The sequence below is a fragment of the Buteo buteo genome, chromosome 3 (assembly GCF_964188355.1).
Source record: "Buteo buteo chromosome 3, bButBut1.hap1.1, whole genome shotgun sequence".
Lineage (NCBI taxonomy): Eukaryota > Metazoa > Chordata > Aves > Accipitriformes > Accipitridae > Buteo > Buteo buteo.
In genome coordinates, this window is record NC_134173.1 from 66,628,851 (window position 1) to 66,655,557 (window position 26,707).

The 26,707-nt window shown below is 38.3% G+C and overlaps 1 protein-coding gene and 1 long non-coding RNA gene across 6 annotated transcripts in view; one reads left to right on the forward strand and one right to left on the reverse strand.

Annotated features, from left to right (window-relative positions):
* The window catches only part of NSMCE2 (NSE2 SUMO ligase component of SMC5/6 complex), a 135,342-nt gene that overhangs the window by 51,895 nt on the left and 56,740 nt on the right, over positions 1-26,707 (forward strand). Inside the window, exon 4 of the mRNA XM_075023952.1 lies at positions 13,241-13,394. Coding sequence (XP_074880053.1) covers positions 13,241-13,394 — 154 coding nt within the window. The remainder of the gene's footprint in view (positions 1-13,240; positions 13,395-26,707) is intronic.
* LOC142029306 (uncharacterized) lies at positions 19,243-26,620 on the reverse strand. 5 transcript variants are annotated; one of them, XR_012649900.1, is made up of 5 exons: positions 26,437-26,620; positions 24,582-24,707; positions 23,646-23,891; positions 22,939-23,080; positions 19,243-19,426 (listed from the first exon to the last, which is right to left on the reverse strand). It is a non-coding gene; the product is annotated as an uncharacterized LOC142029306 (long non-coding RNA). The 5 variants fall into 5 exon arrangements; XR_012649896.1 differs by having other exon boundaries at positions 24,582-26,325; XR_012649897.1 differs by having other exon boundaries at positions 22,939-23,097; positions 24,582-26,325.

Sequence of the window (26,707 nt, forward strand, 5' to 3'; positions counted from 1 at the left end):
GTTATACAAAGTGGAACGACTTCAAACAGGAGAGACCAAGATGTCTTACCTCTGAATACCCAATAGCCTATGGGCTAGGACAGCTAATATGGGATGAGCAGAGATTTGAAAACGGGTCACTCACCTTACTGATGACTGTTTTAACCACTGAGATATTAAATCTGATAGCATGTGAATTTCTCTCATCATGGTTTATGAGGAAGGATTTGCCTGGCTTAAGCAACTGACTCAAGGAAAGGGTTTGTGGTGGAGGCACCGATTGCCATTAGAGGAATAGGACTGCCTGTCTCTTAGACAATCTTTGCTTAGATAGCTGGCTTCTGTGATTCCTGTCTTTTGACATTGGCTTTCTCTATCCATTTTATAAAAAGCCTGACTGTCTAATTTCGGGGGGGGATTGCGTTATGTAGCAGGATCTCTAAAGCTTAAGTGCTACAATTTGCATATTTGCTACGACTTAGTCTTTTTGTGCATCTAGTGGTCTACCACAAAGTAGGGACTTATTATGGTGCCGATGGACCAAACAGTGCAAAGGACTTTTAGCAGGGCTGACATATTAAATAACAGACATAAAGACATGACATATTGTTAAAATGTATTTATTGCTAAAGGAGGAAACCATGCTAATATACTAATTACATCATCTTGAGAGACTCATAATTATCTCTACAGGATTTCATGAGTCCGCATCCATTTGATTTGTCCTAATTCAGAGCTTTGTCATCCTCATCTGCAATCTCTTGCCCAGATGGAGCATGGAAATCGACACAAGCGTTCCTAATATGCAAATAGAGATCTGCAGTCCCACTTCAAAGCAGCAGCTTCTGAAGTGGGAGTTTTAATTATTCCATTTTGAGTTAGTGACTCTGCAAAAGAGTTTTTTCTTCTGCCAGTGAGTTGGGTGTTCTTTTTTTTCAGTTTTGTTACCCAACTTGGAGTAAGCATGTCTCATTCTCTCTGTCATGCGAACAATGAAATGGTTGACCAGTTAATGATCCATCTGTTTACTGATTGTAATCCATAACTTCCTCAGGGAGTTGTTTGTCCTGTTCTTGGGTTCTTTTGCATGTAGTATTTTATATAACAAGATGAGATTCCTCATTGCTTGTTACAGGAGTCTGTCATGAACTTGAGGAACAAGGGCAGATATCAACTGCCGTATATTTTGTAGAGATGAGCTGTGTCCGCTGTCAAAACTTAAGTCCCTTGGACAAGAGAATGTGCTGGCAAGGTTGGTGGAGAAGAGAAACTCATAAAGTAAGAAATATTATCATGTGACTGTATATTGCATGGCAGAAGACAAAAACAAAGGGGAGAAATCATGATGGGGATTGGTAATAGTTAATCTAGAGGAACTGACCAAAGTAGCAAGTGATTGGCTAAGTAGCTGAAATTTCATCTGATTGTGAATAACTACAGAGCAGTGTCAAGTCAAATTTAAATATTTTGCTGTGACATGTACTCATAGAGAAGATCCCTGTTGAAGCATGAGATGCAATTAAAAGGTTTAGTTACTTAGGGTGAGTTATACTGTTCCACTTTGGATGGTGTAGTTTCAATTTATAATGAGGTGACTTAAGGTGGTCACTGACAGTTGAGGAAAGTGTGCAGCAGTAGCACTTTCAGGACAAAATATTCCCAGGTACCAGTGGGTGCACTTGGGAGAGCACAGACTACAATACCCCATGAAGAGGTCAGCATAACCTTCCGTTCCTGTGAGGCTGCTGACCCATGCGTGGAGGGGAGGCAGTCACTCACTCCATCTGCTCCCTAAATCCTTTGCCTGTGACTCAGGACCTGGTGTTTGATGAGAACGTAATATATAAAAGGAATAATGGAGGCATCCCATAATTAGCACTAGTAATAAGAGAGGAATCAGTTTAGCATGTGATATACAGTGACTGAGTCAGAAAAATGAAGGAAAAGTGAGTTTGATAGAATTATAAGAAGGAGAGTGCGGTACTGAAAAATTGTGATGAATGGTGATGAGCTTGAAAAGAAGCTAAAAAAGGGAAAGCAAAGTAATATGAGAAAGAGGAAGGACGAGTTCAAAACCAGTACTAAATATAAGAGCTAGGACTGTAAATTCTGGAAGATGTAGGGAAAAGTTCGAATGGCAGGGGAGGTGTGATCAAGAGAGTTGGCTGGCATAGGGTTTATGCTAGCAGCCTGAAAGAATTTGGGGAGACAAATTTGATAGTGTTGCAGAAACTGAGGAGAAAGAAAAAAATGTATCTATTGAGTTTGAAAATAACAGAAAGGAAATATTTGCATGCATAGAGTGATAAGTTCAGAACAAAGTTACTTCTTTTTTATGCTTTTAAATCTTACGGTAAGTGATAGTTTCTAGTCATGGACAACATCACATTTCTGGGATTGTCAGCCAGCATAATGGGGATGTTTTTGATAGTCAAAAAAGTACTGAGTTTTTTCAGTATTATGGCCAAACTCATACTGGTTTGACTTCCTGTATGAGTTAAGTTCTTATGTAGACAAACAAGATTTCTACTCCATAACCTTTTTTTGTCAGCTGAGGCAGTATTAAGAAAAGTGTATTTAAATTTGAGGCTAAGCTTTTAAATTTATTTTGCTTTTACAAACAGTATTTCAACAGTATATGTGAAGACTACTCCATTTAGGAATTCTTCTATTTTGTGCTCCTTTTTTCTTCTTGCCATGCAGACAGACTCTCAGGTGGAACCATCTCCTTCAGCCTTATAGCTGCAGCTGAGGACTCTAATTTTTTTCCTGTTCCTTCTCACCCTGCTGTCACATTTTGCAGACATGAGTTAACTAATACTGCTGTCACACACCAGTGTCATTCACAGAAATTGTTATTTTAACTATGAACTATTTAAAAACTGTTTTAAATTAAAGTTGGATTTTAATTACTTCCAGCAACACATAAAAATCAAGGGCTTATGTGTAATGGGGGAGTCTATATGGGCTGGAGAGTTGGAATATGATTTCATTTTTAGTCATAATTTTAAACCTGGATTGATAATTCATGTTTAGATATTTAAAAAAGCATTGCATATAAATTGCAAGGGTGTTGCAAAACAGATGTCTCTGAATTTTTAAAAACTCTTCTTGTGTGCTTTCTATTCTACAGTCAGCTATCAGATTGCATCCGGTATCCACCTTATGGTTAGGTCTTACTATTGCTAGTACTGTGTTTAATTACAGCTTAATATATTGTTCACAGTTTTTCCTTTAATGTGGAGAGTATGAAGCAAGCTGGTTTTGAGCTAAGATGTGGAAGTTAATGTAATGACCTATAATAAAAAAGCTGTTTAGGTTTCATCAGATTTCTCAGGACCCAGTTTTGTGAGGCTCTGTATAAAAAGGGATGCTCTGGAATCAGGAAGTTGGGCTCAGTCGTGCAGGACACACAGCTGTCATAGCACAGAAACAGACAGTTACGAAGGGGTTTGTGGACATCATAATAAAGGAAGATGCTTTTAAACAAGGATTTTGAAGAAGGATTTAAAGATACATTGCCAAATGTTTATGAAGAGCTTTCTCACAGCAGGAGGACTGGGAGAGAGAAAGTGCGAATGCATTTGTTTTGAAATTCAAACAGGGTGACAGGGACTGGCATCATCAGTTATCTACTGGCAAGAACCAGTCTCTTGATGCTCTGATAGATAACAGGAAAGGTGTGGATAGACTCCAAGGATTTTGGAAAGTTGGTGGGAAGGACGTGTAGGGTGGTAATGTAGACAAGATTAATCCAGGCTGTTATGCAGCATATGTCTTTGCAAAAATTGGTGACAATAGAGGAATGTATAAGCAGCTTAATCTAGCATACTAGGAGCAAGGGCCCTTTCAGTTCTGATACAGTTCTGTTTCTGAGGCTTTGCTGAAACTGCGTTAATAACAAAAATGGGACCTATAAGCAAAGAGGAGGAAATGAATTGCAGTTGAAAATATCCTTCTCTGTCAGATGATATACTGCCTGCAGGGAGCCTATAAAAACTACAGAACTGAGATATTGTGGGACACCTATATAACAAAAAGTGTATGTTAGCATTCCAAAGTGTCCTGTGCAACAGAAAAGCATCACTCGTGCATGTACTAGGAAAGCACATAGTGTTTACCAAGACAAGGGAAGAGTGCAAGCTGTCAGCCAGAACTGGTAAATCAAGAAGGATAAGAATGGAAGTAAGACCTAGGATTTAGTGGCTAATAACTATTGAGGGCTGTCCCAATAGGAAGCTGGATAAGGAAGCATCACTAATAATGATTGAAGAAGGTGATATGTGGAAAGGCTCAAGGGAGACACTAGTCTCTAAGGCATCCGCAGTAAAGTGCAAAATAAAAGGCAGTTCTGCCACAGGGCACAGACTAGGACTGTCATACAGGTGAGGTGTTTTGTACCCACTGCAGTGTAAGGTAGGTACTCCCAGTTTATGAGGAAATTCGGGGGAGCTTACTGCAGTTACACTTGTCATGTTTTTTTTCTGCTTAGTGCAGCTCTGCACCATCACTGAGTTCTCTGTTCTGTGTTAAAGGTGGAGCTGACCCTGATGGAAGTATTGCCATCTTGATCCATATATTAATACAGATATATTAATTTGATTAGTCTAGGCTGTAAGTGTCAGCCAGGATATATGTTTTTCAACTAATGTCAATTCAAATAAAGCATGAGTCTGTACTTAAGAAATCTTACTGCTGTTTTCCGAAAGTGTAAAGGTTACATTTAGTCTTAATGAAAAATGACAATATGACTCACATTGCTGCTTTGGAGACTATGAAGAAGAAATGCTATCAGTGCTGAAGAACTTTTTGAGGACAAGGATATAATCAGATGAATGAAAAAAAAAATGAGTGGAATAAAAATTGAAAAAGACTGCTTGACTTTCCCTGGAGGAATACCCAAGGAATATGGAAAACATCCCTCTGGAAAATCAGCTGATTTTAACAATGCATGCTGTATGCAGGTCTCCAAAGGATAAGTTACACTTTGTATTAAACAGGGATCAGCTTCACAGCTGGCATAAATCAACGGTGTTTTGTAGGAGCTGGTGAAGATAACACTGAATTGTACTTGTTTTGGGATTTAGCCCTTTATTTCCACACTGTGGAAAACATGAGGTTTAGTGATCTCAGTCAACCAAGCAGAGCCATGCAAGAGTAAACAGGTTGTTAATCTGAAATCACCTTAGGGCCTTCTTCTGCTCCCACTGAAATCAATGTCTAAATTCCCATCAGTTTGAGTGGGATATTAAAGAAAAAAAAAAGCTCTAATATCCATGTTAATGTATTTTCTAAATATGTGAATTAATCAGCATCTTGGTAAACTGGTTCAACAGCCTGATGCATTTGCTGAATCAACCTTGCTAAAACAGATGCACCATCTGCCTCACAGTTTCTAACATGCTGTTAAAACAAAGCAACATTTTTATAAGAATAGTTATTTTTGCTGTTATATGCCTTAATCTGTGCTCAGGCAAAACTACTTAGAACAAGATGCTGTGTATCTCTAGTGCCCCCAAATTAGCTTGCATATGAACTATGTTTGTGGCAGAACTTTAAAGTACATAGAGAAGAAGGGATTAGTAAATTTATGTACTTGCTCCTCCACTGTGTCTCGAACCATATTTTTTAGGTGTTTTCATAAATGTCTCCCAAATACTGTAGAATTTTTTGCTTTGTTGTATTCATACTTCATATACTGAAAAACTACAGAGAAACAAGATGAGGACAGACTTCTGTTTGGTTGAAATCATTAAGAAAATTCAGTCTAACCCTCATGGCAAACCAGGGGCAGTTGGGCTTTCAGAAATGCTGAAGGGATTAAGGTGCTAAATATCCATTAACTTTCTTCCCTTTGGTACCTTGGGAAAACCTCACCTCTAATGCTAACATATATTGTCTTTATGAGCCAGTTTTACACTATTGGTAAAAAGTAGTTTCAATACTGGTATTTCAATAGGATCCCCTTTCATTGCTTCTCTTTACCCCTTTGCACTTTGTAAAGCAGCACACAAGGGGTCTTGGAGAGAAACAAAAAGATGTTCACAGTCTTGCCTCTACCGTAGTGGGTAACTGGGGAAAACACAAAGAGTAGGTTTTTTTCTGTTAAAACATGTGCAGAGTAAAGCATTTTGCTTGAGGTGAAACTTCTAACAGATGGGAACCCCAAGAAATGCTGTTCAGGCTGTAAACTTTGCACTTGCGCCAGACAATTTTGTTTCTTCACCTAGTGCTCATTTACTGTAATCCCACTCTGTATATATGGTTCCTTTCTAAACAGGAGAAAGAAAGCAAACAGTGTGGGCCAAAGTCCATTTCTAGTCTTGCCAAAATGACTCATGTGCCACGACTTGTGAGGAGTTCATTTGGATATACTCCAATATACATGGAAGCAGCGTGTGCCCCTCTGTGCTTCCTTTCTTTATAAAGGTTAAACATCTCGAGGTGTGTTCAAAGTAGGGAAGAGAAACTGTGGAAGGTACTAGCAATTTCATTACGGGGGACAGCTTACCTACAACCACCATATTGACATGCTGCCTTTGAACCATGGCAACCCTGCCTCACCTTCAGACTGTTACTCTGGCAGCGTTTTGGGATATTTGAAATGTGCTGACAGTCATTTTCTGTTGTGCTGGCCTGGTTTAATAGGCAGCATGTGTCATAAGTATGGGTCAGCCCTCATAAATATGCCTCTCTTGGCATTTCACAATTGTCTGCGAAGGTGTTGCTCAACTGGAGTCCCAGCCCTGCAGCCATGATGTATAGAGGTGTTGAATCTCCTGAATCAGATGTGGGCCCTTAGGCAGTTCTGACTGCGGCAAAGCTGTGTTCAAACTAGTGCAGCTCCTGCTGCTGAATGATGATATCCTTTTTGACATCCCTTACAGATGTTTCCAAGAGCTGTGTTTTATTTGTGCATCAACAAATGATCTGATATTTGCTAAGGGTTTGAATCCAGCCATTGAAGAATAATAAATGACTGTTTAGGTTGAGCTGAAATTTTGCAGCCTGATTCAGTTACAGTGGTGACTCACTTAGAGTCGGTTCTCACATGATTCACAAAGTATATGGGTGACTCAACCCACAAATTTACTTAGCTCCCATGTTATTTTCCCTCTCAGTGAAAAAAATTGGTTATAATAAATAATCACAGCAAACTTTGACTTACCCTGAGGTAAAATAAATGTGTGTGTTGAAAGACTGCATATTTGTAATAATAAATTATTTAGTGAGGTGAGGATGAAATAATAGGACATAGGAATTGTTAAACAAGAAAGAAATGTGACATGCATTTTTGATTGATTTTGTTGCATGGCAGATGTAAATAAAGGAAGAATAGTTATTTTTATCTGATGGAGGTGCTCAGAGAGGCTGTTTTGACAGTGTCCATACTTATTGCTATAGCCAGCCAATTCTTGGCATTTGTTCTCTGAAATAAGTAGTTTTAGATATGTCCATGTCTGAGTCAGACATTTTAAAGTGATGTCAATTCAGAAAGTGTGAGATACCTAGGTTCTGAAAACTGGGTCTTTGTAGGATGTCTTAGGCTAGTCACCCCAAGTCCCGAAGTACCTGAAGTTGTGTGCCTGAAAAATCTTGACTGAGTTCCTCTACAATATTAAATTCACAGAGATAAGAAATTCTGTCCTAACAGGATCTATAAGATACCAAGTTTTTCTCCAAAAGATGCAGCTGCTATCAGTGTTCCATAAGCATATGCACAGGCACATTGCTGTAGTGTAAATACAGTCTAAATTACTATGAGTTTAGAGTTAGCTGGAGACATCAGTGTATCCTTTTTTGGGTTGTCCCAAAAGCATGTAAATATCTGGGTAACTACATACCTCTGAGCTTCGTAGCACTGAGTGACTAATCACCCTCCCTTTCATAAATGAAACAACAAAGAATCTGAAAAATGAAGAAATTCTGCCATGTCAGCTGACTTGGTCATTAAAAAGGTCATTAGTAAGCAGGAATGTTTCTTTACCTCACAGATACCAAATGTCAATAATATCCATAAATTAAACTTTAAAAGTCCATATTTTGTAAGGATTAAGTTACAGGGAAAAAATAATGCATGATTTGAAAGATTAAGGTGAGAATTCTGAACACTTTGGAAAGACAGTTCTTTTGCAGATTGTGTCACTGGTTTGAGGAAACATCAGTGTGGTTTAGGTATGGCAAGAAATTTGTGAGAAATAAAATGGATGGCACTGGCAAACTCCCCAAAACCAAAGGACATAAACGATTGCCCTGAGAAATTAGGAACAGCGACAGAATTAAAAATATGCAGCTAAAGGACTTATATGCTAGTGAGAGAAGAAAGAAAAGGCTAAGAAATAATCGTGGAGTGTCACATACTGAACTACTGCAATGCAAAGTCCAGTGAAGCATTTTTGTGGTATGCAGAATGCCGCTCTTTTATCACAAAGTTTGCCAAGCAGCCACAAGGCAAACCTTGTTTCAGACCTCTTTGTAGAGAGTGAACCAAATGCACATGTTAATTTGAACTTTCCCTCAGCTAAAGGAGAAGGTAAAAGGATGGCTTTGTGCTCAAAGCACAGAACCGGGATTTATTTATTCTTGGTTCTGCCAGTCTCCTTGTGCAACCTTAGGCCAAGTTATTAATCTCTTCATTCCACGGTCTCCCCATTTGTAAAATACAGTTGATGGTACATATGTCACAATGGGCATTTGAGGCTAAATTCTTTAACGTTGGTAAAGTGTTTTGGGATATAATACTGGGAAGGACAAATTACTAAATGTTGCAATGCTACATGCAGAGTTATGCTAATTAGTGCATTTTTAGGCACTGATTCCTTACTGTATGTAGACTAATACCGCAAGCTGGTCCAATTTTAGTCTATGATACCTCTGACCTCACTGGTTCTGGGGTTGATCTGGAACAGAATAATTTATTTCCTATTTGGTGGTTGTGGTAATTGATGAAATAAAAATTGCCTAGACTGCCCCTTAGAATATCCTGAGTTTACTGTTATCTTAGACTGTGCAAGCTGGCCTTTCAAAAAGCCTGATTTTTGGAGGCATAGTCTAACAGCTTATGCATGGAATAGACACACTGCCAGTGAGAGAATCTACAAAAGGAAAGCTCATCCTTACAGATAGATATTGGCAGAAGTCAAAGACCTGCCATGAACTGGCTCATTTCATAAGCATTTCCCATCAAACGCAGTAACCTCTTTGCACATGTCAGCTGTGACCAGGTGGTGTGGTGTGTTGCCATGAACAAATGTATCTTTTGATAGGTAAACCACAGCTACGTTTTTCTAAACAATTATTTTTTTGGTATTTCTAAATGTGTTTTCCTGACAGCACTGCTGGTAGATCATGTATGGAGTATCATTAATTATCATGTATAACATGTCTGTTCTCCCTCTTATTGCTGAGCTCCCATGTAAATACCCATGTGGTTCTTTGCTGCTATGGGACTGTCACAGCAGATGCTTTTGCTTTTTCTATTGCTGTAAACAAGCTGTTGTGACTGATACTTCTTTTCACCATATGTCCTGAACACTCCCAGTTCATAGTTATATGTCATTTCGAGGATGCTTTGTAGGGTGTGTATGCCTCCACCCCATTTCAAAATCAATGTAACTCTCAATGGATTGACTAATGACTGCAAGGTGTTACTTAGCATGCTGGTTTTGGCTGACAGTGCTACTAAACGAACAGTTGTTTGCTTAACATGGCTTTCATGGTTCCCATGTGAAGTAACTTTTACTGACAAACTGAACATGCCAATGGCTTCAGGTTTGCTAGTAAGCATTTATCTGACATGCTGCTCAGACCAAAAAGAAGTATTACCCCAAGTTGTCTTGAATATTGGTGATTTTGCCCTGTTCCTTAGCCATATCCTATATTTGTATTGTCCTCGCACATTTTGTTATGCTGATCTCATCATCACTACATCCATCATGAATCTGTAGAGTAGGAGTGGGTGGTGGTAACTAAAGAAAACTGTAATGTACCTGTAAGGGTGTTGTGCTGATGCAGTGTATAAAATGTTGCAATTCTGTCCCACCATGAGGAACTGATGTCACATTTTCTTTCATTTGTTTTCATTTATGTTCTTGGGTTAGAACCATTCTCAACCCTCTTCATGGAATAGGATATGCAGCACCAAAGAGAAATTGCTTGTGCACAGCAAACGTATTTGCTTGTTATTACAGTGGGTGGACATGCCTTATTATTCACCTGTGACGTGTTGACCTTCCAGAAGGTCTACCTGGCATTTCAGTAATAGCATATGTGATGGTACAGTATTGAGTGTGGTCAGGAATGGTGTCTCTACTAATCATTTTAATGAAAGCAATCATTGGAAGTGAACAGAAACTGAATTTAAATTGTAAACATGAAAGAAGTTAAACTACAGGAAATAGCATTCTTTGAGCATCTCTCTCATCTGACTCTTTAGGTTTCTATATTAGATGGTTGTCTGAGCCTATGTCATATGTGCTGCATTGCTGGATTATCCTCACAATGTAATGTATTGCTATTGGGAATATAGCTGGTGTGAAAGACTTTTTTTTTTCTTGGTAACTGGTGGAATTGTTCATGTTCCCTTTAGCAAATCGCATGCTAGCTCTTACTTTGTTAGATATATGGCAGCAAGCTGTGTGATTATAGTTACGTAGCCAAGGGAGGGTGTTGTATAATTGTTCTCCTGAGGTTAGTACAGATGTCTACATGCAAATTTTTGTAGCTCCACAGTGGCAGGGGCAAGGCTTATTTGTGTGCATATAATGCAGCTTCTCAAACATCTGTCCTTTTTGCTAACAGAACAGTGTAAGTTACAGTTCCTGCTCTTTTTTTGCTCATATATGTAAAGACCTTTAATTCTGGAACTTGGAACTGAGAGAACCACTGTTTCAGCTAACATTGGCTGTGCCCTTCTCTTCACCTCTCACTCTGAGGGTATGATTGAAGATCCTATGTGGGTTAATTTCTGTATTCAAATCTTCCATGAGTCAAGAAAAAGATAAAAAGAGCCTGATGTAACTGTATCAATGTGTAACATAGTCCCTGTGGAGAGAAAAAGATTATTGACATTGTCTTTGCTACAGATGGGTGTCTGTAATGAATGTCCACATAATTTCTTTTACTCTTTGTGTGAGTATCAGCAACTTAGAAGCACTTTGTGAGTTGTTTTTTTTAGTATACACAGCTGGATCTTCTATATGGTATCTGGCCATAGTGCTGTCATTTGTGATGAGGGCAGGTCTTAGTGATGGGTTGTTATTTGGGCTGTGCTTGTGAGTGTGGTCCTGTGTTTATATGTTATTTTTATGTTAAAGAGAGAATGTCTGTAAAAACAGCCTGATGAAGTTGTTGCAGAAAGGAATATGTTTGCACCACATGTTGTCCGAATCAAATCATTGCTTTATAGTGTGTTGGATTATGAAAGTATTTTGATTTAGTAACTGCTTTCTTGTGCTTACATACACCTGATGGCCAAGTTTCTTCTTCAGCAGAGTACTGAACAATGTTGGTTTTGGTTGTGGTAGGCCTTCTTTTGCAGCAGTTTGCTGTGATGCTGACAGAGGCAAATCATTGGAGTGTGTATGATTGCCCCCATTGCCCTGGGTGCAGGATGTTCTGTTTTCCTTTGCTCCTTTTTTCAAGTTTCATAGGATAAGGACTGTATGCTACTTCTTACATTTATGCATCAGTTTGAGCGTCTGTGATGACATGTTGTTGGTCTTTCATAGTCACTGTGCTCCTTTGTTACAAAGCTATTCCTGAGTCTTTCCCATTCACAGTTGGATGTTGTGGTAGGTGATCTTTTATCTCCAGGTACCTTTGAAAACTGCATGGTATCACCTGGCAGTGCATGGTTTTTTCTTATTTTTCTTCTTGCCACAACTTGCATCTGCCTAAAGTAAACGTGCCAAACTGGCTTCACTCTTGGAAGAAGTAATAGTTCTATGGATTGCTTTGCTTTGATTAAAAGGAAAGTAAAGTTTTCTTGGCTACATAGCATTTTATATATCCGCAAAGTCCATTTTTACATGAACATTTATTATTTCTTTGGTTCCTGAAATAAAATATATTCTGTAGGATTTCCAAGGTCTCTGTAAACTCTGGAACCTGAAACAATTTGATGAAGTGGACCATTTTTTTCTCAGTAGGCTTTTTCCCTGTCTTTCACAATGAATAGTACCATGGTTTGGTGAGGGGCAGAATTTAATGTGTGCGGCAGGGGAAGAGTGGCTCAGCAGAAATGATGCTTACCTCTTTTTTTCAGATTGGCATGTTTTGCCATAAGTTTGGGATAGAAGTAGGCTTTGTCTGGTTCAGAAAATGCTTAGCATTACGGATTTGACGAATGTCCAACTTCGGTCAGAGTTTGTGCTGTTGCTGATCATCATTGCATAGCACAGTCCCCACCACCTGTAAGCTAGGTCTTATGAAGACCTGTCAAAGGTACCGTTCCCTAGAATTTAATGTTGGCTTGAGAAACAGAAGGGAAAACTCTTAGTTATTGTTTTTTGGGGTGCTTTTTGCATTCCCGAAGTGCTTTTTGCATTCTTGGAATATCTTACTATTGCCTACGTGATGACTTCCCTTTTATTTCTAGTTATTTATTCTTCAGGTCATTCCAGATGCAATTACTGTAAGCAAGTGCTTTTCAAGAAACTGTGTTTTTGCCTGCCTATATGGCATAATGCTTCTTGTTTGCACAGCACAAATAAATTGAGGTGGTTTCCTTTTACGTTAGCTATCTGTACTGCTTTTGCTGGTGTTATCCCACTAATCATGCCTGTAGATTATTAACTTCTGTAAAGCTGATTGAAAAATGGTGAGAGAGTGGAGGTTTTTAGAAAACTCTTAAAAATGTTATTTCTGTTTTTCAGTTATCTTCTCACTTTTTGGACAGACTCTTATTCTTTGGTTTCATTCATATTCAGTGTTATGCTGGTTGCTGTTAACGTGTTGACCTTTACCACTCACGGAAGTAAATTTGACTGTGGATTTGACAAGGTTCAGTTTTCCCTATTGTTAGTGTGAGAAATACCCTGTATACAGCAACTGAGTTAAATGACACTGAGAAGTTAATCTCTACATTTCACAGTTACTTTTGCTGAAATAAATAATTACCTGGAGGTTATGGTTTCACAGCAGGAAACCTAACTGTAGTCAAAAGAAACTGAGATTATGTTCTTGAGTTTTTGCTTGATGTCTTTTACTTTGCATTAAAATGTGTCATATTGAATAACATTCTATTTCTTATTCCTTACAGATAAAACGAGAAAAACCAGAAAATATACCAGATTTAAAATATTTAGTAAAAGAAAAATTTACTGCACTGGAGAGCAAGAACAGTGACTCAGATTTGCAAAGGAATGAAAAATATATGTATTTTAAGGATCAACTTAAAGAGATGAGAAAACAATGTAAGTCTTGTTTAAAAAAAAATAGATTCCTTGAATGCTAAATGGTAAGATGTGACTAACTGCCCTAAAATATAGAACTGCCAGTTATGGCTTAAACTGAGGTGAGTGTTCTTATTTAAAAATTTACTTAAATTGATATCTGTGTAGAAAAAAGCCAGTGTAATTATCTTGGTAGTTTTATTTAGACTCCTACAGTTCCTGATGCGTTTGAATACAAATATTATGAAAATATTGCTTCACATCTTTTTTTTGTAAGGTGGACCTTTTAATTTGAAGAGTTTTTCATTTTTTTTCTTAATTGATAGGATCTTCTAAAAAGATTAGGTAAGCTGTTTTCATTTGTCACTTAAACAAATTGCTCCTGTTTCACAACTTTAGGTTGTGTTGCAACTCTAAGAAGACCTTTGCTTTAATCGTAGAACTATATTGTTGGAAAATGCTTACTGTGTGTGTTCTCAGGTTTACAGCTTCTATGCACGCACCCGGTAACACTGCAACTTACAAAAATCTGTTTTTCTTAATTCATGTGATTTATCAAGTGTTAAAATTTTAAGTTATTTGTGCTTGAATTACCAGAAAAGTTGGAGAGTGAACAGTTCTAGTATTTATGCAACACAAAAAAATTGTATGCTTTTATTGCCCTGCACATATAACAGCTATTAACATATCACTGTGATTACTGTTGGCAGGAAAGTTCATGGGCTCTAACACTATTTGTGCTGTTCTTCCCCAATCATGATTATGTTTTGAAATTATATTATTCTGCTTGCTGTCCCTTGACCCCTGTACATATTCCCTCCCACCCTACATTTTGATTTCAACATAAACTGGTATCTCAGGAACTTCAGGAGTCATAGATTAATGATTTATACCATTGGAAAATTATATACTGGATGCTCTCCTGTAGCTCTCCTTGAGTTTTGTTTTTTCGGAGCCTTATCCAAAACCCACTGAAACGAGTGGAAAGAATTTCCCTGCTGACTTCACTGGACTTTGGATTGCTTCCCTATAGAGATTTACGAAGTGTGAGGACATGCTTGACAAGGTGAATTTTAGATCTGATATCTCAAGACTCCCTAGGATTAGAGCTTGAGGGCTTAATATATTTGTTTCCTATCTTTATGGGTTTTAAGATTTTGGATTTGAGTATTAGCGCTGATCTCTGAGTTTAATAGAGCTCTTGGCACTACTCTAAGAATGAACATACCAAGTTGCAGACCACAAAACAGTGTAATTTTCACTCCCTACATAACCATAAAATTACTACTGCCCCACCATTATGTTGTAATTCCTAATTTCCAGGTGTTTGTAACTGAGAAGATAAAATCTTGATAACTGACTTTGGATTTACTTTCCACCCTGTAATTGCCTGAAGAAGGGGTGTATGCCCTAATAATGCATTCAGCTTAGGCTATGGGACTGAGTTCTAACTGGCAGACCTATTGAAAAAAAACCAAATTAAATAAGCACAATAAGAATTATTCTTTAAAAAAAAAAATAATGAGGACATCATTCTGCTACTACTGCCTGAAATCCAGATTTGTCTTATTAGCCACTTGGACTTTTGTTTTGGTTGTGCACAGAGGTCAGATTGTGCCCCAAATGAAATGCATGATGATGTTGAATGGACTGCTGTGTTCAGTATGTGGACTATTGATCAGCTGGGACAGCTTGCGTTTTGTAGAATTCATGATGTTTTTGATGAGGTAAATCCATCACATTTGCTCCTATCGCAGCATTTATTGCAATTTAAAAGGTTGAATGGAAAGTTGTTAGTTTTCACAAACAGTCTTGGATGCAATATGATGAACATGTATTCAAATAAACAGTCTGGTGGAGCCCACCTTCTTTTAGAATCATAGGATCATAGAATCGTTTAGATTGGAAAAGACCTTTAAGATCATCGAGTCCAACTGTCAACCCAACACCACCATGCCCACTAAACCATGTCCTGAAATGCCTTGTCTACATGTTTTTTGAATACCTCCAGGGATGGTGACTCCACCACCTCCCTGGGCAGCCTGTTCCAATGCCTGACAACCCGACAACCCTTTCAGTAAAGAAATTTTTCCTAATATCCAATCTAAACTTTCCATGGTGCAAATTGAGGCCATTCCTCTCGTCCTATCACTTGTTAATTGGGAAAGGAGACCGACACCCACCTCACTACAACCTCCTTTCAGGTAGTCGTAGAGAGTGATAAGGTCTCCCCTCAGCCTCCTTTTCTCCAGGCTAAAAAACCCCAGTTCCCTCAGCTGCTCCTTCAAATTTGAAATGGAAAACTAAATGCCACCTCAGGTCTGCAGATAGAAAACAGGTGGAAAATTCAAAGTTAAATTTTTCAAAGCAAGCACAATTCTGCTGCCTTAAACTTGCATCAGTGTTGTGTCTTCTGCCTAAATAATCTGTGGATCCACCATAAATTCACTTTCCTACTTTACTTTCCTCTTCAAAAGGCTCTTTTACCAGGAAGGCTCCCAGAAATTCTTGAGTAATCATGGGTGACTGAAGATCAGTGGAATCTGTTTATATTCACATATGTAAATTTGCTTCTATATATATGATACAGTGACCTGGAACCAGTCAGACTGTCCAGTTCTCTAGTTATTGTAGTTCTGTGATCTTCTTGCCATTACCCTTATCCTCCCTCTCTCCTTTTGTGTGTTTTTCTCACTCGTACCTAGCCTTTAAAAAGACCCATGGAATTGAATATCACAAATTTATTCACAAGCTTAAAGATGACGGATACCCACATTCTTACAGGATCAGGGTCTCTGGTCTCAACACCGTTGTGAGAGGCTAAACTGACACATGGACTCCATCTGGTACAAAATGCCTCTTCTCATTGTTGAGCTCTATGTAGTAAATTACTATGCTGAGATGTGTAATTGAGCACTGTCAATACTATCTAACATATCACATATGCCATGTAGAAAGTACTGCAAAGAAAGAGTGGGCTCAGAGGTAGTAATTTCTGGGTTGTGATACCAGCTGAGCTGAAGATTCATAAAATCTCTAAAAGACATCTACTAGTTTTGATAAATTGGTGATTTACCCTACAGCACATTGTGTGTATGTGTTATTTTTTTTTAATTTTGCAAGGAGAACATTAAGGTCACCCTGTTAAATATATTCAGCAGCCATGCTTAAGTCAAGCCATCTCTATATTCTTTAGCTTCTCCTGTATGAGTTGTGATTTCAAAAGCATGAGTCCTACAATACTGGTCCCATAATACAGCATATTACATGTCTGCAGATTTTGGGACACACTTTAAAACTACTTGGTGTGAGTTACGCATATCGATAACTTCATCAACAGCTACCTGGTTAGTATTTTGTTTTCAACTATTAGTCTTGCCAGGTTTGGGCACAACTTAGTGCATAGCTCCTGGCCTGTTTCAAGCACATATATACAGTATGGTCCAATTTTTAGCTCTTTCCTGGGATTTGGTTTTATTGCTAAATCAGATAAAATACAAAAACTCCAACCAGGTTTTCCCAGAGGGGCTTTCCTGGACTTTTCTTTTGTCCCAGCCTTTTCTATCTCAAAGGAGCACATGGGGTAGATGCTAAAATGATTTGCCTTTCATGATGAGTTACCTTTAATTATTACACACCTTCTATGCAGAATTTGACATTTGTATTCTAGAATAGCTGAACAAGGAAACATTATATTCTCACATGGTCTTGCTACTTAGAAATTAACTAGGATCTGAAGGAGAAAAACTTTCTTGGCACAGTTTTTACGTATGGTGCAGAGTGTGAAGCAGTTAAATATAACCTTATTTTAACAGAAAATTAAGAAAGCTAATACATTATCTCTCTTGATACTTGCTGCCACAGTGATGAAGGGAGCTGCATGGTTGTTTCCTGCCACCTGACAGGTGACATGCAGTGCAGTAGGTAGCTCTAATACTCAGGGAGGAGAATGGCGCTGTATCACCTTGAGATTGTCCTCTTCTCTGGGCAGTTCTGTGGGAAGGAGACCTTCTTAGCTTTGAACTTTAGCGGCAGCTAAGGTGCAGAAATGAAATTGGGAAGGTGCATGTCTGTGGCAGTAAGAATGATACCATGCCTCAGAGAAGTTTCTGTTCTGCTCATCTTTCAGACAGTTTGCAGGCATTTTCCATCAATCTGTGAGCGTTTATTATGCAGCTACTTTAGCTGGAATTTGTGCAAAATGATGCAAAATCTCCACCTCTGATGATACGTGTCAAAACACTGTCAGACAGATTTTATGTGAATAGCAAGTGATTTTTCTGAAGTCTGTTTTCAGAATTATCTTACATTCCTAAATTCCCACTTCTTATTTTTAATGGAAAACATTTCATTTTTCTGCTCAAAACTGCTTAGAATGTAAACAGTAGAAAAGAATTGTTGATTAGGTTTTTTTTAGTATTATTTTAACTATTTTGTGTACCCCAAAAGGGCTGCATTATATTTTCCAAATAATTGAACACTTGGAGGGATATTGACTAAATCTGCTAATATCAGAAAGTTCTAAATTATTGCATGTGTAGTTTGTAAGGAAAACTTTCTGTGACCTTAACCCTACATAACTGATGCTCTCCTTACACATAAGGGTCCTGGATGTGCAAAGTGCTTAGTGATCTCCTTTTGATTAAATGAAATGCTTAAACAAGTTGCTTAAATTAAATTGCATGAGTAGGTCCTTTGAAATGAGTGAGATTGCTGGCATGTTTCACTTCCTTATTGGAGTATAACCACAGTACAGAACCTTGCAGGACTGAGCCCATAGGAACTAAGTCATGATTACTGCAGGAATTGTAACTTTGCGTTTTGTATCTTCTGTAAATTTAAAATCCACCTTCTGTTTAAAGTTGTATTACCAAGTCTTTTTATTTCATGCCAGTATATATATATCAAAGGCATCTTCTGGCACAGAGTATGAGAATTTTGCCTTCACAAAATGAAAGTAAGATCTGTCTTTAATCTCTATATATCAGTTTAAATTTCTGATACTCTGTGAAAAGAGCTAATCAGAAGGTATAATCTCTACTGCTGTGACCCTAACTGCCACTGCTGTATTTGCTGAAGGTTATTTAGTTTCACATTCGGTGAACAAAGTATGACAGGTTTCATAGCCCTTTTATAGCAGCTAATAACATGCACTTTGGAATCCTTGATAACTACAGCCTGTATGAACACCTAACAGATGCATGCTTCAGTAGTCATTTTGTAGAAAGTGATAAGTTTTGAGTGAAGGACAATATTTCTGGTTATGCCAAACAATTTAAGGAGTGAATCTGGTAAATGTAGGAAAGATAATATTTTTTTGATAGGTAACAAATCATTTTGAGACGCAGTAGTAGTTCAGGCAACTTTTGTCATAGGAAACTAGTCATTGTAATGTACTTTGGAAAGTAGCAACACTGCAGTTGTAAAGCTCTTTCTTGCCCTCTCCACTGAAGAAAAAAAAATCTCAGAGGTTCTGAAAGGAAAAAGTATGTATCATGATTCAACATTTTACTAGGACAGATTTATAGTCATTACCAATAAGCAAATATTTTGAAAAGAGAAGGTTTAAAATTTAATATTTAATGTTCAAGTAGACACCACTATGCCCTGTTGATACATGTATTTTAAGCCATGCATATGCTGAGAAATAATGATGTAAAAAACCTCTATTTTAGATGCAGTTTGGGGTAGAAAAAATGACACTGTGAAAGGAATAATCTTTAAATTCATAAAACAGTCTTTCTGGAGATACCAGGAAAGACTGAAGTCTTTGATTTGCTTTTAGTAGGATAAGAAAACAAGCTGCAACAAGACACTGTGTAGTATATTGCTTGACAAGTTTCATCCAATTAATCCTCACAACATCACATGGAGGTAGGGAAGTTAATTTTATTCCTCACCATATAACAGAGGTGAAACTTGAGTAAATAGTTGAAGTTACTTGTGTGGAGTCGCATAACTGATTTGCAGATCTGGGTTTCTCTTCCATTGTACTTAACTTCTTAGTTGGTCTATTTTCATCTTGATACTTAGATGGGTTGGCAGAGGATCAGCTGAAAAATAACGTCAGTGTATTTTTCTTTGTATCTTCAATATAAAATAATAATAATTTAAAAACCCTTTACTGACTAATTATGGGAAAACAACTTCAGCACAAAAGTTGCAAATTCTAACTGAAAGTGGGATTGGTATTATGACAATTCAATGGTGTGTGTGGGATACACACTTCTTGTTTATGTAAAATTCCTTATAGACAGCCCTTTGACTAGTAAAGAAATGAAAGATGATCTAGCACTTAGGAAGGTTGCTTGATGTTTAGGAGACCTCGGTTTAGTTCTTTGCTTTGTTACAGTCTTCTTGTATTAGATCAAGTCATTTAGGTTCCAAACAGATCACTGGGAGTTAGTGCCTAAAATCTTTGTGGGTCTGAACCTACTACCTGTGTCTGAAATTCAGCTATGTATCTATTGTGTTTGTAGACTGTGCAAGGAGAGACTAATGAACGTAGACTGGCTCATATCCATGCTGCTCCGGGCTAGTACACTGTGGAGCAAAGTACCCATGTCCGCTCTGCACTGCAAAACACTCAATTGCCCTGCTTCTCTTGAGGCACTAAACCATCATTATTATTTTTTGTGATTTTTTTCAGTTCAAAGAGCTGGAAATCGTAACATAACTGTGTTTTAATCTGCCAGAGTAATGTTTTCATGGCATGATACTGAGGGAGCAAATTGCAGCCCTTGAGGAGTGACATGAATATGTTTAGAGGCATTTGTGTGAATGAGATCTGACTTCTGGGTAGGGTTAAAGGACTACCCTGAGAGAGAAACTTGGCATGGTTTTGTGCTTTTGGGACTGTCCTGTCTGAATATGTTCTGGAAGGAACTAGTTGGCTTGCTCAGGAGTGAGCTAGCCCACTTGTAGTTTTGAAGAATTAAAAGATCAGGGCCTGGGAGTGAAATGGAATGAGTTAAAGTGATGATGATTATGTCTGACATACAAACCCTCTATTTCACAGAGTTACTGGAAAGAGAAACAAGCTAGAGAAACAAACTAGATAAACGGGATGCTCAAATACTATAGCAATGGGAGCTATACAGTACCTAAGATGAATACCCAAAGTGCAATATTACTATCACAGCAAGGACAAAGTGTCCTTGCTAGTTTGCAAAGAAGGACCCACTCTAGAATGAATGAAACTGTCAAAACTTTCTTTTGCAATCTCAGACAATTTTTCTGGGTCAAAAATTAGCTATGTTGATAGGATAACAGGCAGAAGCTTGCATTAACAATAATTCTGTTAGTGGATTAATGAAGAACATAATTGCCAATGGATCCAGTGAGGGTTTCTTGGATGAAATGATTGCCTTTCTAATGTGATTGATCAAAATAAGAAGTTTCTTGCTTTTGCCTTTAGAACTGTGATGTGGAATTTGTAGTTAAAAAGGAAGAGGAATCAACCCACCCCCTCAAACAGCCCTTCTCCATTGTAAGTAACCTGGAGTATAGGAGACCTGGTTTTCAGTCTCAGCGATTTAAAATCAGAACTTGACTGACTCTTGGCCTACGAGGTGATTGTCCTGTAGCTCTGGAATCAGTCTCCCTCTCTCTCTGTTCAGTGTGTATATATAAAAAGGAGAACAACTGCAGAAGGAAATACTGAGAGACAGTGACCCTTTAGCACTATGGTAAAGGCAGTCAGCTGAGGGAGGTATCTAAATCAGAAAGAGCATCAGATGTAGGTCTCTCCTTTTATAAGTATCTGCCCTTCCAATCAGTGAATACTTGAGGGTAAACTCTTTTTATCTCTTTCTGTGTCTCTCATCTGATCAATACATATATTTTAAAAACATGTACATTTTACTGAATTGCAAAAGTCTTTGCAAAATATAATTATTGGTTTTATATCAGCCTGGCTTTCAGATCAGCACTGACTATATAAAATCTAGAAAGGAAATGGAGTGTTGCGTAGAAATAATTTTTTATTATTATTATACACTTAGGGATAATACTTTGGGTAATTTATTGTTACTGTCATGGGATAATTCTGTCTTAAGTGAGCACATTGATGGCTACCAGGATGGCATTTTTACTGTTTGTAAGAACATATAGGTCAGGTAAGGAGCTTCTGGATGCTGATTCCGTTCCCTTAATGATGCATTCAATCACATTATCTAATAAAATGCCATCTTAAAATATATTAATTTTTTCCCCTTTACTTCTGTTGGAAGAGTGATGAAAAACCTTAGAACCTTGCTCAGATGGTGAGAAATTTTCAGGCAAATCAAGCCTGTGACCAATTTTTTGCTCATTTGTTCTTGTGCCAGCACTGCACCTTAGCTTATATAGATGTTCTCCCTCAATGGTGTTTAGTTCAATTCAGTCAGTTCCTGTTTTTCTTGACTCTATGGTAATCCATTTGTGCAACATGGAAACTTACAAAATCTCATGTCTTGTGACCATATTTGAACTCATCAGAAATGTTTTATAAATTTCAGATGAGTAAGAAGCATAGAGATAGATGCTAAAGCTTGCCTGTATCTGAAATTCTGAAAAATTCAATAGATGGATTATACCTTATGGAAAATTTGCTTTCTGTTAATAAAACATAAGCAATTTCACTGAGAGTTTTCATTCACTTCTTTCATGGTGTAATATTTTTCTTGTAAAAATCTGAGCAGTGAAAACGCAAGGACTGCCTCTGCCAGCTCAGTACAATTTTACTTGCCATTATGTCTTTTGCATGCTATTCAGACAAATTTAAAAGATAGAGGATGGAGGAATTCCATTTTTGTGCCATGAGGTTACAGCTTAAACTTGAAGTGTGATCACAGGACAACAGGTAAAGAACAGTCCAAAGAGAAGAAAACAAAGAAAGAGGAAAGAGAGAGCATCTCAGTGTTACAATTTTTCAGTTGAGATGTTCTCATTTTGAAGTTAGGATATTGAGGAGGAAGAAGGAAAATAAAGCTCAATGGAGCCTTAAACTTAGGGAACTTTGTTTTATTTACTCATTTTTTCTGTTACTTGAGTATTTGTCTTACTCCTGGAGGGACAGTAGGTTTTTTTTACGCTTCCTATATGTTAATTTTAATCATTTTTATGTGGGACTTTGTGCCACCAGTGTGCACAGGGATCAAAGGAAATACTACTTCAAGTAGAACTGTACTCCAAGTAATGCATTTGGATTGAGTGCCAGCACAAAAAGCATTTGAGGAAGAACAGGGAAGTAGATCTGAGATAATGCTGACTAAATAGTAATCCACCAGCGCATATCACACTGCATGGTAACTTCAGAGTACCCCAGTTCAGAGAAAGGAAAACACTTGGTGATTTTGTGCTTCCTGAAACTGTTTGCCATGTAGCTCTTTGGTGTGTCCTTCAAAAGAGCGGCAGGTTGAGCTAGATCTTGCTTTGGTAAGCATCAGTGTAGCTTCTGAAATCAATGGATTTTCCCTGATCTGTACTTGCAACATGCGAGTAACATGCAAACTAGTAATGTACAGCAAGATTAATAAACATCTTCTAATTCCTTATCAGAATTTCACGTGCAGTGGCTGCTTACTGTAATTTTTGGTATCCATATTGTTTCATTTCCTTCTTGAAAGCCGTAGGCACCAATAACCTCACAGTAAAGCATGATTTCTTTCCAACTTGAATTTTGTGCCACTAAATGTACTGGAGATCTTCTTCACACTACCCCAAACCTGTTCAATAAATTGAGCTGAAATGGAGGAAGAAAGCTAGAGAAGCGCTAAAGGACTGCAACACCCATCATGTAGGTTTGTGGGCCTCAGACTGGATGCCCGAGCCCAGAGTTAAGTGCCTTAGCTCCCTCAAGGAGGGTTATGGCACATTTGTGTGAACAGCTTCGTTCAGTGACGAATCTATTCTGTCAGCGTAGCGTGCTTTACATCTGTACATCAATCACAGTATTGTATAAGATGACTAAAAACCTGCCAACTATAAACTAATGCAAAGGGAATGAATCAGGACTTTTACTGTGAGACTGAGCACACATGCTTGTATTATGTAGCTGGAGAGGAAATGGACCATGGCTCTAATCTGTGGATTTGGGAATTTCAGGCGCTCAGATGATTACGGATGTTATCAGGGAGCTGAAGTGGTAATTGTGTGTACTGTATCTCAGCGGTAACCTAAGATAGGTTGCTTTCAGTCACCATTAGCACGGTAACCTAAGATAGGTTGCTTTCAGTCACCATTAGCACAAAATCAAAGAAGTCAAACACCTTCGTTGGTATTTATACTTACCCTAAAACAGCCTTGGAGCATTCAGATGTTCTGTCACAGCTGAGGAGCGGTTTAAGTTGTCATCTTTCAGCTGTTATTGGCTCTCATTTGAGACACAGCATCTGACTTTACAAGTGTGGATAGGTTTATCATGTCTTATCATCTCAAATATGGATGTAGATTTGTTGTGTTACCAGACTTGCCATGAACGATCTCAGGACTAAAGGCAAGTTTCTTAGCAGGTATTCCACCAGGCACCAAAAATACCTCGTGAGGGAGAGAAGCAGTTAGTGGAGCGATAGTGAGAGTGCTTATGTTTTATATCATAGCATTGTGTCTACAGCAGTTGCCCAGGAAGTGATGCAAAGGAATTCACAAATAAGCATCTAAGAAAAATCCCTTACGGGGAAGATGTCACTTTTGGCACCTCTCTGGATCCTCCAGATGCCCCAACCAGATTACTGGAGGCTGGACAAGAATACAGGAAAATGTCACTGTAGGCTTTCCCTGCCTTGTGCCCTCTGTAGGGATTTGCTATTATTATTCATCATCAGAGTAAGACTGCTGGATGGGATAGACCTTACGTCTGACATCACACAGTTGCTCACAGGCATTTGAGCAACCCCTTGGCGGTAGGTTAGTCTGTAGAGGGCACTCTTCGGCCCTGCGGTTGAAGCAAAATCTGCACCGTGAGCAGCTGGAAATGGAAGGGGGCTAGGAAGGATGTGAAGACGGTGCTTGACTGTGTACTCCAGTACAGCAAGGAATGGGAAACTGGGCTCTCTACATCTCCATCACCACCTTGTCTTCTTCTGCGTGGATGGAGCTGTGTCTACTTTCAAGAGCCAAAGAGGGCCCAGGACAAACAATGTATTCCTTGTTACCCAGGCTGGGGCAGCTCTGGGCATGTACAGAAGTCAGAACTTAAGAACCCTGGAGAACCTGGGAGGGGCTTACCAGTGTTAGATGCCTTCAGGGTTAGGAGGCCACTGAACAGGATTTTTCATCATTTTGGACTTTAGTGTCTGTAGTTTGCTTCAGTTCTTTGGATCCGTCCCAGTCTTAAGTATTCTCCCTCACTCCCTATTTGAAAGTTTATGGGTCAGTCCAAGACTTAATGAAAACAAAAGAAATCTTTCCAGGAAGGCTGTTCATCAAGATGTATCTATAAACTTCCAGTATAAACTAAGTGGCTAGTTTATAATCATATAGGAAAACAGGGGGAAAAAAAGCCCTGCTTATTGCAGCATGGAAGAAGACTTCATGCAGAAAAGCTAGAGTTTTCTTTGAGGGGAAAAAATGTAAAAGCTTCCTGATTGCTTTATCAACCTCTACAGTAAAAATAGTAATTACTGCAATTTAAGACCAATGAATAAATCACTGTATTAAAATGTGAACAAAAAAATTTAACAAGCAATCATATGTAATCATTTGGCAGCTCTGTTGTAAGTGTGGGCAAAGTAAACTATTCACCTAAGCTTTGCTGTAGCATCTATCGCTTTGGGTTTTTTGTTGTTTTTTCTCCCTGCAACCCAGATTAAATTCTCCCTTCCTGCTCTTCAGCAGAGTTTTGTTATGCCATGTCGGATGTCTACATCAGTTGGGCTCATATTCCAGAATTCCACAAATGCCTGCTCACCTAAGAAAACAGGGCTGTGCAGATAGCTTCATTGAAATCATGCCTGCATATGGGTTTTGTCACATCACAGCTATGTCATGGAAAGATATTTTCCAGCTCTGTTGTACTCTCTTTACCACTTCTCTCATTTTACCCAACTGTTCCCCAGCCTGAACCAGCATCCTTCCTCGTTTTTCTGCGGCAGCTTTCCCTTTTCACATGACGCCACAACCTCCTTCCTCCCTTCAGTGCTCCTCTTTGGCTTTCCTCCCTGCTAGCTCCTCCTTAGAAGTGTCACAGAGCATGTTACCCATGACTGATGTACTAAGTTTCACTAGTGAGGCCTTCATGTCAATCTTGTTTAGTCCTGAAAAAAATATGTGTAACTTCATTATCACGATAAACTGTTTGGTTCATTTACACTTGCTTTTGACTGCACAGTTACTGATATGCCAGCATGCTGCCAGCTCAGTTGTGTACACAGCACAAGCCATAATTTAGAGGAAAGTAGTGGCTATTGACCACTAACAGTACGGTTGGTGGTGTGCTAGCTATGGCTTTACATTTTTGTTAGAGTTGGAAAAACTAGTAGCTGACTGAGTCATGAAACCCAATGTAGCAAAATTCAGTTGTAAATGAAAGAGGAACATTTCCATATTCTTAATTTGGCTTAATTCCTGTGCCTAATGGCTGTGTATATACCATAAACATTGTGAAGGAGCAACCATGGAAACACTTGTTTTCTTGCATTGCTAAATTTACTCTGGGTTGAATATTAACACAGCGCCTGGCATTACTTTAAAAGCAAAAATAGCTAAAGCGTGACTCACTATGAGTCATTTACTGCTAGTCCTGCTATACTGCCTAGAGCTTGACATTGAACAAGTTGGCAGCCTGCATTGCTACATTTTTTTCTAGGAACTTTGAACACATTTCATTCTTGTGAATTCTCTTGTGCAACAATATTAAACACAGCAATGTGTTTATTTTGCTTCCAAAGTCGAATGAATCAGAAAATGGTGAAACAAAGAGTATTTTTCTTGGAGATTCTGGAAGAGCTGGATTCTGAGAATTATTTTTTAGCTGCAATAACAAAATGATTGCATGGATGTTAAAAGTTAATTACATTTTATCCAGATTATGTAAGATATACTTTAAACATTTTAAAATATCTTTAAAAAAAAAATTACTTGCATTTTCGGCAAAGGCATACGTGGAATCAGAAAGCTTAGCCTGTAGGTTGAGAACGTTTTCTCTTTGGTTGGCAAAGGTTTTATAATGGGAAGGCAGTCAACTCTTAAGGGGCAGACAAAACGAGGCAACTGTATTCCTATTGGCCTCTGTATTTAAAAGGCACACCCTAAATATGGTGCTTGGTATCTGACAGCGAGTAGCTTGCTGGCTGACTAGGGGAATGCCTATAAAAGATCAGCTGATTTCAGTCAGATGTGAAGGGGTAATGAGA